Source organism: Tauraco erythrolophus, chromosome 2 (assembly GCF_009769465.1).
Source record: "Tauraco erythrolophus isolate bTauEry1 chromosome 2, bTauEry1.pri, whole genome shotgun sequence".
Classification (NCBI taxonomy): domain Eukaryota; kingdom Metazoa; phylum Chordata; class Aves; order Musophagiformes; family Musophagidae; genus Tauraco; species Tauraco erythrolophus.
Window position 1 is genome coordinate 36785309 of NC_141466.1, and position 12585 is coordinate 36797893.

At 44.8% G+C, this 12585-nt stretch overlaps 1 protein-coding gene across 1 annotated transcript; it reads left to right on the forward strand.

Moving 5' to 3' along the window:
- Nucleotides 1-3822: 3822 nt before the first annotated feature.
- COX7A2 (cytochrome c oxidase subunit 7A2) lies at nucleotides 3823-7440 on the forward strand. Its single transcript, XM_086608270.1, has 4 exons — nucleotides 3823-3892; nucleotides 5109-5198; nucleotides 6269-6353; nucleotides 7225-7440. Exons 1-4 carry the CDS (start codon nucleotides 3875-3877, stop codon nucleotides 7281-7283), a joined length of 252 nt encoding a protein of 83 aa, XP_086464396.1. The 5' UTR covers nucleotides 3823-3874; the 3' UTR covers nucleotides 7284-7440.
- Nucleotides 7441-12585: the final 5145 nt, after the last annotated feature.

Sequence of the window (12585 nt, forward strand, 5' to 3'; positions counted from 1 at the left end):
GAAGTGAGTGTCTGGTGGAAAAATGTGACTCAGTCTAAAGCAGAATGTACCTACAGGTAGTTTAAAAAAAAGTTACTGATAGCAATGGAACTGCTGAAGATAAAGAACAAGGTGTAACCATAGAGTAATCTGGAAGCACTGCAAATGATTCTGATCTTCAAAATTCCCATGACAAGAATATGGTTTCTGATATTGCCTTGTGAGCTACCCTTGGTACTCCAGAAGTTTGTTTTCTATAGAAGTTCAATATTTGTGTTACCTGGGGTTGTTCCTGTAACTGACCTAACTAGCTATGGTGAGTTAGAAATGAAGAGGGCAACAACACGGAGGCCTTCAGAAAGGTCTGCAATATCAATCCTAAAATCAAGCTGCCCCCATGAGGGTTTTGTAATGACCTAGTCAATAAGTTTAAAAAAAAACAAAACAAAAACAAAAAAAACCCAAACACAAGAAAACCCAACACCCCAAAATGTTCCACATATCAAATACTTGTTCCTATTGAACAGCCTGCCAAAAATACTTATGTTCAAAGTAGGAGAAAAAAAATGGAAATCTAAGCCAATTTTATTCCTGCTCTCCCCTTAGCAACGTGACTAGTATATGGAGGAGACTGCTTCTAGCAGTGTGAAAAGGGACTCTGAGGTAGAAATCCCAGTTGCAAGAAGATCATTTTTTTTTTTATTAGTAAATTTTCCTCAGATCAGCAGAAGTATTTTCATGTAAAAACATGCTATGTTCCAGCTCACAGAATCTCTTCTGATCACCCTATTGCCTTCGATGCCTAAATGTGAAGCCTAATCTTATTTGGCAGTTTCAATTAAGACTAAAGTCCATTACGAAATGGCCTGATAAGAATTACCAGGTTCTTATGTGACCCGAGTCTCAAATAAGAAGCTACTTTCCTGTAAGCCTCTCATTCCAAAAGTGCTCAACTTGTGTTTGAAAATGAAGTAATACTGTCCATCATTTGAGTTACACCAACAGCTGCCAGAAAACCTGAACTTGGAAAATTATGTTTCTCATTTCCTGTTGGAAATGGAATGAAGAGGAATAAAAGTGTAAGTCAATAATTAATGAAGCTCAAGAAGCTTTTTTTAAAAAAATAAAATTCAAAGAAAGTAGATGGAGTTCTTTCTCACTGGACTCTGATTTCAGATAAAGACGACATAAAAGAAGCAATTCAAACAAACTGAATACCAGAGTTTTGTTCAAGTCTAATTGAATTTGCACGTGAGCGAGGGGATTGTGCTCAAATTTTGCAAAATGTTGGGATGCTTTAAGTAGTATTAGAGGGCCAGGAATGTAATCAATGACCTCATTCATTCTGTTACGAAAATGAGAAAGATTGGACTGTGATATTCTTGGAAGAAATGAAAATATGATTGTCTCCAGGCTTGCCTACTGAGGTCTGGAGTTGAATGGTTGAAGCTAGTGTATGCTTCACAACAGATGCTTGTCAACTTTGGAACAAATCTTTGTTCTGTCAGCAAGTTCTTTTAATGCAAAGTAACTTGGAAAATGGCTATGCTAGGATAGAATAGTGTGTTTTTTCTCTTCACACACGATGTAACTTTTAACTGAGTCAATTATTTTGTTTGCAAGAAAAAAAAAATAAACCAGTGGGCAGGTGAGATTCAGGAGGAGGGTTAAAAAATTGTCATTTTCAGCTGTCCTGCTGCACCAGGGGTTTACACTTGGGCGGAATCTTAACTCAGTTGTTTGTGTGATCTTTTTATCAGAGTTTACATTCATTTCTGTTATTGTTTTAAAAGGTAAATCATTATTTTGTGATGAATGCTTATTAACATCTAGATCAGCAGCCCTGTTTTCATTCTGGCTTAAACAAAACTGTTTAACAGTTTTATTATTCTTCAATACAACACATGCAAAAGTTACTCTATCCTGTTAGGAAAAAGTCTGAGTTTGCTTCTAGTGAAATATCCTCACCTCAAGGTGGCAAGTTGTCATTTCTCTTTCCCTTGAATTTTCATTTCTTCATAAACTAGTTAACACTGAAGACACCAGCTGTGCTTGCTCTGAGCAGTCATCGTATAGCTTTGATTAGTATGTAACCCACTTGCCCAGCACTAAGTGTGGCCTTTTTGATGTAAATTGTATTTTGACAGACAACAGCACTGAAGCTCAGATGTATCAGGAAATGGTCCACACAGGAGAAATTAAGCAATAATAATTCCTCTAGGGATTATGATCCTTTTACCAGTATCTAAATACAACTGAGTGTATAAAAATCAGAATACAAATATTATATGCACTCATAAGATGAAAGATTGCAAGAGGAATGAATGGAAGTCTATCTTGCAGGAGTAGTAATGTATTCTGTTATTCTGTAATAGCACTGCTCGAGTGTTTGAAAACTGTTAAATAATGCATTCAACTTCCTCCTTTGTTACAACACATGGTACTTCTCCATGACTATGCTTTCTAAATGATATTTTTGATATTTTAATCAGCTAAGACTATACCTATAAACCTATAAATATTTCTTCATATTTGCATTTTTAGTTTATTTCAGGGGCAGGTCATCAGATTGAGATGTGCTGTGCTTTGAGATATGATCCTTGTTATTTCCATACTAGGTTGAGCACTAATTTGCTGTGTTTGGCACACATTATTCATCACGAGGTTTGGCACCAGTGCAAAAGCAGTGTAATTCCAAATCCAGAGTGCACTGCAACTGCAGCAAAGCCAGGAAATAGCGTTCCTGACAGCATTGTATTTCAGTGTAAGGCTGAAGCACGACAAGATGCAATTATGGGGCGAGATCTGCAATGCAGAAAAAACACGGGCTTCTCAGACCACCTTCTTGAAGGGCAAATACGTTTTTCCTTTAGAATCAAATCGGCTTGCCTTTCATACAAACCTGGCATTACTTTACTGTAATTCTGTACTGTGAAGCATGAAAATGAAGGTAGGTTTTCTTCTTTTTTCTTCCACACGCAGAGTACTCAGTATCCCTGGCACCCATGGCTGTGAGGTGGTGGGCAGGCACACGACACGTTGTTGTTGTTTCCGTGCGCAGTGGCTCAGGAAGAAGGCACGGCACGGCCGCCGCGGGGTGCAGACCCCCGGCCGGGGGGGAGCCGGGCTGTGCCGCGCTCAGCGTCCTGCCGGCAGCCACATCCACAGGGGATGGCGGCCGAGTCCCTGCGGGCGGGAGCAGCCCGCGGTGATGCCCTCCGGGGACTTTTTACGGAAAGGCGACTGTAATATCTGCACGTCGCAGCTCTGAGCGATGTTTCTTTCCCGGACGGTGCCGAAGTGCCCAGTGAAGGCAGGGAAGCGGCGGGCAGCCGCGGGATCCTGCAGCAGCAGAGCTCCCGGTTGGCGCCGCGCGGCCGGCAGGAACACCGGCTGCCACAGCACTGTCCCGTGCTTCGTCCTTCTGTTCCTGCACACGTCACCGCTCCTGCCTCACCTTCCCTATCCCACTCTCGGTGTCCGGGCCTGTGCTGCCCCCTCCCACCCGCCAGGAGACGCCTCCTTGCGCAGCCGCCCGCTCCGCCTCAAGGCGGAGACCCTTCTGCGCTCCTGCGCCGCTCGGGGTCGTTGTTTTACGGCGGGAAGGCTGTGGTGGGGCTGGGCGGAGGGGAACAGCCGTTCTCATACCGCCGTGCACCTCCCCTAGCCCCTGGGCGGCAGCCGAGCCCGCCGCCGTCATCGTATCCCGCCCCCCACACCCACCCCGCTCTGGGAGGACTGGCGCGGCTAGCGGGAGGGGGCGCTGTAGGCTCTGCGGCGGCGCTCTGGGTGCGCCGCGTGGCTGCCTCTGTGGTACCATCTGTGGGCGCGGGGGAGCTGCTTCCGCTTCCGCTGCCCTTGTTGCCGGCGGGAGGTGACGGGACCAAGAGTCGAGATGTGGCGGAACCTGCTGGTGAGGCCGCCGGGCCGGGCCGGGGAGGGGAGGGGAGGGGAGAGCAGAGCAGCCCGCTGCCGCCGTCGTGTCAGCCTGGCGCGGCAGGGCGGGAGCGTGTGCGGGCTCCCTCAAGGGCTGTCGGCGCCCTCCCGGGCTGCGGGACTCAGCCGCCCGGTCACTTCCCTGCCGGCTGCGCCGAAGCCGGGCGCTGCTGAAGGAGCGGCTTCGGGGGTTGGGGGAAGAGTGTGTGTTTGTCTGTGTGTAGGGGAAGTGTCACACTTCTGGTCCCGGCCCACTCGCTCCACCTAGTGCCGGGCTTTATGCGCTCGAAGGGGCGGGAGATGAGTCAGCGGATCTGGGGCACGCTTAGTCCGTGTCTGAAGAGATAAGTTTTACAGTGTGTTGGTTTGGGGTGGGTGAGGGGAGGAGGTGTGTTGTTCCGTTTCTTGCAACCAGCATCGTCTGGGTGTTTGCCCCGTGGCTGCGTTTTTAGCGGTGGTGGTGTCGCGGGGGAGGATCAGTGTTGCTTGAAGGAGGCTGCTGGCGCTTAGTGTTACAGCTGGGACTTGAACTTGAGACTTGACATGTTAGCAACGGCAGGCTTTGAGCCATCGGAAGAATTACAGATTATTGGTTTTGGTGGCCTGACCTGTGCTAACGAGCATCTATGTAGTCTGACTGTGGAAACATTTTAGCTCAGGACACAACAGGGTGTCTTTAAACTCTTATGTGTGTGTGAGGGGGTGGTGCCTTCTTCAGCTCTGTGAAGATTAGCTCCTGGGCTGGTGGCTAGCCCTTGAACTGCAGCTATGACAGAAGATCCTTGTCTGTACAAACTTGTATGTCTCAAACGTTATTGTCCCTATTGCTAGAGTCAGACACAGCAAACGGTGCTGAAAACTGAGATCTGAGAGGTAGAGGTGGAGATTGCCCCCAAAAGGATGCTAATTATGAAGGTTATGCTGCAGATCCATAAATGTGTTGTATCTTACTGAAAATAGTTTTCCTGAGTTTTTCCTTTTTCAAATCAGTCCTTTACATAGTCTGTCAAAGGATTGACTGAATTAAAAACCAGTGGGTTTTGGTGGAGTTTTGTTTGCTTGTTTTTAAAGACTTTCCTTTCTTTCTGTCCCTTGCACTTCTGTCTTACTTCTAAAAGAAAGCATGTCTACCCAGTGTGGGTATAGCTGAAAAATTTCACTGTTTTTAAAACACTGTTTATTTTTTATTTCAGAGTCTTCGCCAAATTTCCCAGAGGACCATAAGCACTGCTTCACGCAGGCAGTTTGAAAACAGAGTTCATGAGAAGCAGAAGCTTTTTCAGGTATTGAGTGAGCACTGATAGTAGAATAACAAGGTTTTAGTAGATCATAATTGCATGTATTTTGTTTATAAAGAACTGGTGAAGGTCCTCTTTACATCTGAGGTGAGCTCTTGAAATCAGTTATATGACTACAGCGTTTGAAATCAGCAGTTATTTTCGACAGAGATTAAGAGTATTTCTACATGCATACTTAACTTGCTGATTCTTCAGGGTTTGTACCCTGTGAAATGATTTGTACGTGAGCTTCATACTGAGAGTAGAATAGACTGGGCTTCAGTGATGTGAAAGGGAAAAAGTATGTTAGAAGCCCCAGTTTAATAGTTTTTTTGTCTTGTTGCTTTCCTTTCCCCTGAACGAGAAAGCCAGTCTTGTTGGGACACTGCCTAAGGAGCACAGTGTTCATTGTGAGCCATGGGAAAGTAGGATGTTGATGATGGGTAAGGTCAGAGGTTCTGTTCCTGCTGGCGGAGATCTCTAGGTGTTTCCTCCTCCCATTCCTTTCCTGTGGGGCAGCGAGTTAGGCTGGGCTGGGTTGCAGGTCACCAGTGCTGGAGGCAGGCTTGAGTTGCAGAGCAGTATGAACTCTCTGACAAGAGAGTTATCTGACAAGAGTTATCAACTTCTCTGATCACGTGGCTCTGGTGTCTAGGAGTTCCACTTCAGGTGCCGCAAAACAATTTCCTGTATGATGCCGGGTGACAATAGAGGCTCCTCCCCTTGCTGCTCCCTATAGCAGGGATTGACTGCGCTGAAGGCTGATGGGATGGTAATCATGTCCTGTGCACCCGAGGGGGCTGGCAACTGGTGTCAGAAGTGTTTTGGCATCTGCCAGTCATTGCTGTAGAAACGAACGTGCACACCATTTACTATACTTCCCTAGTGAGTGATCACCTGATACCAGAGGGAAAGCTTGAACGACAAAGTGGAGTCTAAATAGGGTTCAGCGTCCCTTGGGAGTTGGGAAGGTAATTTGGGGAAGTAGTTCTTGTTCTGGGTAGTTCTAATTATATTAACACAATATTGCAAGAACTGCGTTTAAATAGTTTCTTTTTGTCACTTGTTTCCATTAGGAGGATAATGGCCTCCCAGTGCATCTTAAAGGTGGTATAATGGATGCTCTGCTGTATAGAGTCACCATGGGTCTTGCGGTTTTTGGTAAGACTAATACTGACATATTTATGTTTTGGTACAATTTCCAACGTGCTAACGTTAAAATACTTTTTCTTTGGTACAATCTCCAACGTGACTGGCATTTCCTTTGTAAATTAGTTACGCAGTTCCTTCAGACTGTTCTTTAGAACAGGCAAAATTTATGTAGAAAGAAGGGGGGGAAATTTTGACATACTATATATGTATTTGTACTTTCTCAAATTTAGCTTTTCAGGTGGTTTTTTTTTCCCCTGATTGATAGTAGTATAGGTTGAATGCTCCTTCAGAAATCGTGTACAATATTCTAGCTTTAACTACTTACAAAGCTTATTCTGAAAAGGAGTAAAATGTAATTACAGCACATACATATACCAGTTTTCTCACTGGCCTGACTCTTTTTAGTGTTAGGTGATACTTGATTTGCTGAGGTTTCGCATGCTGTGCAAACTAGCAGAATATATCCAAACTTTGTGATGCTATCTTTATCCAACCTTTATGTTGCTTGTTACGTGGTTTTGTAACAGCCTCTAACTTAACTGTGTTGATCTAATGAATTTTCAGTTCAGCTACTTTAAAAATGAGTAGCTGTTACTTTATGATCATCTGTGTAGGTTCCACAAACATGCCTCTCCCTTCCCCCCCCCCGCCCCCATTTCTTTATGCAGTCTGTGGAGAGCTATTTAAGGATTTTTTTTCTTCTAAAATACGAATTGCCAAAAAAAAAAAATCATTGAGATGTGGCTATGAAAATGTATTGTGTCAGAGTTGCAGCTGCTTATTGTTAATATTTCTTCTGGAACAAACTGGGAAAGGAAAGCTGATTTGAAAGAACTTCTGTTTACCATTCTGAAAATATCTTTTCTGTCTCTGAATTCAGGAACAGCCTATGTTGTTTATGAGCTGCTTGTCGCTTCAATGCCCAAGAAGCAGAAATGATTCCAGTTCAAGATGCCTCAGTGACTAGCATCTCTTCGTCCAATTCCATGTGACTATGATGGCAGCTTATACATCCTATAAGCAGCTGGCTTAATGCTTGGAATCATAATTTAATTGTAACATGTTAACTGCAATCAATAAAGCAGTTTTTACGTTGTGTTATGGTGATCTGGACTGTATCATGCTTTCTACGTTAGAGTGCTTTTTACTTCCAGTAAATGTACATTGGGTTCATCAATATGCAGATCTTTGAATTGTGAGCCTCTTTTCTTCGTACGTGGTTTGTATTAATACTTGGAAGGTGAGTTAAATGCCTTGAATCCTTATGAGAAAGTGATACCTTGTCTTTATTATAGGAATTTCCTCTTCTTGCTTTAGTGGAGCAAATTAATCGTATAATAAATGATTAGGATTAGATTAAACCTGTGTGGAAATGAATGTTGAGGACTTGATTGTGCTGTATCTTTGCTGTCAGCTGCTGGAAGTTGACTGAAATACATCTAGAAACAGAGGAATCTGATTCCTGATCACCATCCAAAGGTGACAGTTTTTACTACGTAGAGACAATAACACTGTACTCTGCAGCTTCAGGGGCTTAGAAATAGTCTCAGTTGAACTCAGTACCTTCATGTAATAAGATTTTTTTGTTGTTGTTCAGTGGCTTTTCTCTGCTGCAGCTTAATGGAACATCATGACAGGACGAGAGGGAATGGCCTCAAGTTACGCCAGGGGAAATTTAGGTTAGATATCAGGAAAAATCTCTTTACAGAGAGGGTGGTGAAGTATTGGAACAGCCTGCCCAGGGAGGTGGTGGAGTCCCATCCCTGGAGGTGTTTAAAAAACGTGTGGATTTTTGGTGTTGAGGAACATGGTTTAGGGACCCTGACAGTGCAGGGTGAATGGTTGGACTCGATGATCTTGAGGGTCTCTTCCAACCAGATGATCCTATGATTCTATGATCATATTTCCTGAGAAGAATGAAGATTTCCAAGCATGCAAATGCGATTAGTGATTGTGTAGTTATCTTGCTGCTCATGAAATCAACATGTATGTGTCCATCGTAAATAAGACTTGGTAATGTTGCTTCCAATGTTGCTGCATGGTTTAGGTGCCCAAAGCTAGCTCATTCTCAGTTATTAGGGTAAGTAAAGCAATCAGCTCCTTACTGTAAAATAAGAAAAAAAACTATTAGAGAGTTGGAGAGTGTTCTAGAGCAAATAGTGAAGCGTTGAGTGTTAATACTAACTGTACTAGTGCAGTGCTAGAATTTTTCTGCTGATTGAAAAGGTTTACAGTGGCTGTTAACTAGATAGATAATCTAATAGATACTATTAATATAGTTAACTAATAGACAGATACTGTTGCAGTTGATTGCTAGTTTGATGTAGGCTAAACAGGACACTATTAAGCCAGAAGAACTGAAGATATTCAAGGCAGTGCTTGTAAAAGCTTCAAATGCTTATTAATCATTTTTGTCAGATTTTAATGCTGTTTTGGAAGAATTTCTCCAGAGCTCTGCAACTTTGAGGATAGGTTTAGAGAGACTGCCTTCTGTGTCTATGCTCTTCCATGGTTTGAGGATAGGACTGCCCTGTGTTTGTAGGGTAGGAGCAGATCTAGTTTGTAAGTACACATTGAGTTAAGTGGATTAGGTTTCAAACAATCGTAGCATAATTCAGGTTGGGAGGGACCTCTGAAGGTCAGTTGGTCCGATCTTCTGCTCAGAGTGGGGCCGCTTCAGAGCTTGATGGGCTTGCCCAGGGCCTTGAACAGTTGCATGGGGAATATCCAGGGTTTCACTGTCCTTTCTCTGAAGCGTTTCTTTCCTTTCCTGGGGATACAGGAGGGCGTGTGTTTAAAGGATGGTTGCTCTCGTTCCTGTAACACAGCTCTAAAGGAAGCCACGATTGCACTTGGCTGCCTCCACCTAGATGACCGCAGATTTTACAAACTTAAAGGGGAAAGCACGTATCTTTCAATGTCTTACGTTAAGACCTCTCACAGAAAACGAGGCAAAAGTTGTAGGCATGGCTGAGTTTTAGGTTGCTGCTACTCCTTCGTGTCAGGATGTCAGTAGCTGCTGCTTTTAAAGCTCAGTCAACACTGGTTTCTGGGAGAGCTGTCAGCTCTGCTCCAATGTAATTTCTCCTGGGTCACTCTGAGCTTTCTGGCTGTAATTTGAACTGTCTGCCTTAAGCCAGGTTTTGTGCCTTAGCGATAACATGGTTGAAGAGTGCTCACCTGCTCTGTTTCACCAGCAGAACTGTATGACAGCTCTCTGTGTATGTAGAGGCACAGCAAATGGCTGATAAAGCCAGCTTGATCGTGATCCTTTCTGAAGTTGTCCCCTTCCAGTGGCTGAAGTGTTTATCAGCTTGCTGTGACACTGATAAACACAAATGCATCTGGAGACCCATTGTCTTGCAGCGAGAAAAATTAGACTGTGGTTTAGAGTTGGGCAGGGATATCCAATAATCACTGTTAGATGCTATCGCCTGTTAGGGAACAAGCCTTATATCTGGAGTAGCCCGTGCTGTCAGTGAAATTGCCTTCTCTATGAAAACTGGTTCCAGGAAGCATCTGTAAGTTGGTATGAGAATTGCTTATAAGGTGCCCTGATGCCTCTTACTAGCTTGACTATTGCAATTACTGGGGAGGAACATGTCTGGGAGCCAGTGGCAGCTGTGCATCCCTAGTTGGGTTTTGTGTTCCTAACACAATTTGTGCCTTTGTAGCGTTCCTGTCAAGCTGCTGCTTGTGGTTCATTATGCTGGAAGTCTGGCGTTGATTCTGTAACAAATAGAGCTTCTAAAAGAAACCTCACAAAACCCAACAAAAAAAACCAAACCATCAAAATACTCTGCTCTCGTGAGACCCCCACCTGGAATACTGTGTTCAGCTTTGGAGTCCCCAACACAAGGACATGGAGATTCTGGAGCGGGTCCAGAGGAGGGCCACGAAGATGATCCGAAGGCTGGAACACCTCTCCTCTGAAGACAGGCTGAGAGAGTTGGGGCTGTTCAGCCTGGAGAAGAGAAGGTTCCGGGGTGATCTTATTGCAGCCTTCCAGTACTTAAAGGGGGCCTACAGGAAAGCTGGCGAGGGACTTTTTACAGGGGTGTGTAGTGATAGGACAAGGGGCAATGGCTTTAAACTGAAAGAGGGCAGATTTAGATTAGACCTAAGGAAGAAATTTTTCACTCCGAGGGTGGTGAGGCACTGGAACAGGTTGCCTAGAGAAGTTGTGGATGCTCCGTCCCTGGAAGTGTTCAAGGCCAGGTTGGATGAGGCTTTGGGCAACCTGGTGTAGTGGAGGGTTTCCCTGCCCATGGCAGGGGGGTTGGAACTAAATGATCTTTGAGTTCCCTTCCAACACACACCATTCTATGATTCTATAATAGTCCTTTTGTTTCTCTTCTCAAGGGAACAATTGGTTTTCTAGAACATGAAAATGAGCATAAAAATCTAGCTTTCCTCTACAACACTATTTTAAGCCTTTTATGGATTAAGATTGTTTAGAATTTTTCATTGCTATCCTGGAGAACCAAAGTATGCTTATTAAACTGGAGGCAAACTGGAAGAGAAGGACCAGGGTATTCAGAACTCTCTAGCAGAACCAAAAGTCTTAAAAAGGAGAGTGAGGGAATACCCCTTCGACGGAGGTCTCTCTGCATAGGTGGGTTTAGCCAACCGCATGACTAAAAGAGTAAGAACTGCCGGGATGGGTGTCTCAGAAGAAGGTTTGGGAAATGGAGTACAGCTAATCTTGAGATGAGCATTGATGCCTACAAGGAGGAGAAACCTCACAGCACAATGGACTGTATCTCACAGCATGTGAAGGAATTACCCTGCTCTGTGCAACACTGGTAAGGCTTCTGCTGCTACAGTGTGTCCAGGGTTACCACCAAGATGTGGACTGAGTGATGAGCATCTGGAAGGCAGCGTAAGAAATTATCAAAATCTTTCAAATGCACGCGTGCTTTCCCACCTGCAGGAGTTATGAAGAGTCTTGAAAGAAGGGCAATTGTATAAATAGTCTAAATGATAAAAATCCTGTGATAAGCTAGGTGGTAAATGTGCAATTCTGTGTGCAACTGAAGCAGAATGTGCGGCCGTTCATGTTCTTGCAATCAGCAGCATCTCAGAGCCCGCGGTCTCAGGAAGGGCGGCGGCAGCCCGGGCAGGAGGGCGCGTGGGGTAAGCGCAAGCCAGGAAAAACATCTTTGTGCTATAAAATGGTCAGTATTTATAGACAGAGCCTTGAAATGTTATTTAAATGCAGCTTCTGATGACAAAAAATTGTTCTGGCAGAGGTGGGCCTGGTAACCCTGAGATCATAGAATCATAGAATGGTTAGGGCTGGAAGGGACCTTCAAAGGTCATCTAGTCCAACCCCCCTGCAAGGAACAGGGATATCTCCAACTAGATCAGGTTGCTCAGGGCCTTGTCCAACCTGGCCTTGAACGTCTCCAGGGATGGAGCATCCACCACCTCTCTGGGCAACCTGTTCCAGTGTTCTACATGGTAGAACTACAAACTTCTACAGTTTACTCTCATGGTAAAAAATTTTTTCCTAATATCCAATCTGAATCTACCTCCCTCTATTTTAAAACCATTACCCCTTGTCCTATCACAACAGGCCGTCCTGAACAGCCTCTCGCCATCTTTCTTGTAGGCCCCCTTGAGGTACTGGAAGACCGCTATAAGGTCACCCCGAGCCTCCTCTTCTGCAGGCTGAACAGTCACAACTCTTTCAGCCTGTCCTCATAGGAAAGGTGCTCCAGCCCTCTTATCATCTTCGTGGCCCTCCTCTGGACCCTCTCCAACTGGTCCATGTCCTTCTTATGTTGGGGGCTCCAGAGCTGGACGCTGGATGTGTTGCTGGAGTCCACAGTGGGAAACAGGTGGGGGAGCGGTGGGCACTGCCAGGGCCAGGCAGTGCCGCTGCCGAGCGCGCACTGCGTGGCGTACGCAGGCCCCGGCTCGGAATTCTTCTCTGCTGCCGGAGCAGTAGGAGGATGAAACCAAACAAGACCCACAGTCAGCTGCTCTGCACTGTTTTCTGGGACCACGTTACAAAGCTAACGGGGAAATTCCCGTTCCTTGTTCAGTCTGTACATGTAATTTGTTGCAGGCATGTCCACATCACAAGCTGCCAGAAGATATAAGCCAGGTGCCTATACAGTCTTTCCCTAGGAAAATGCAAAAAGAGAGCTATGCATCTTCTCTAGGGCTAAAATTAATGGAAAGTTTTCTGAAGATCTTACCTGCAATATCCCTATGGGTATTTTGTGAGTACATG

Excerpts from the sequence above, each read along its gene's own strand:
- COX7A2 (XM_086608270.1), top strand. Across the intron at positions 5,199-6,268 it reads AGAAGCAGAAGCTTTTTCAG|GAGGATAATGGCCTCCCAGT; the intron begins GTATTGAGTGAG and ends TGTTTCCATTAG. Across the intron at positions 6,354-7,224 it reads CATGGGTCTTGCGGTTTTTG|GAACAGCCTATGTTGTTTAT; the intron begins GTAAGACTAATA and ends CTCTGAATTCAG.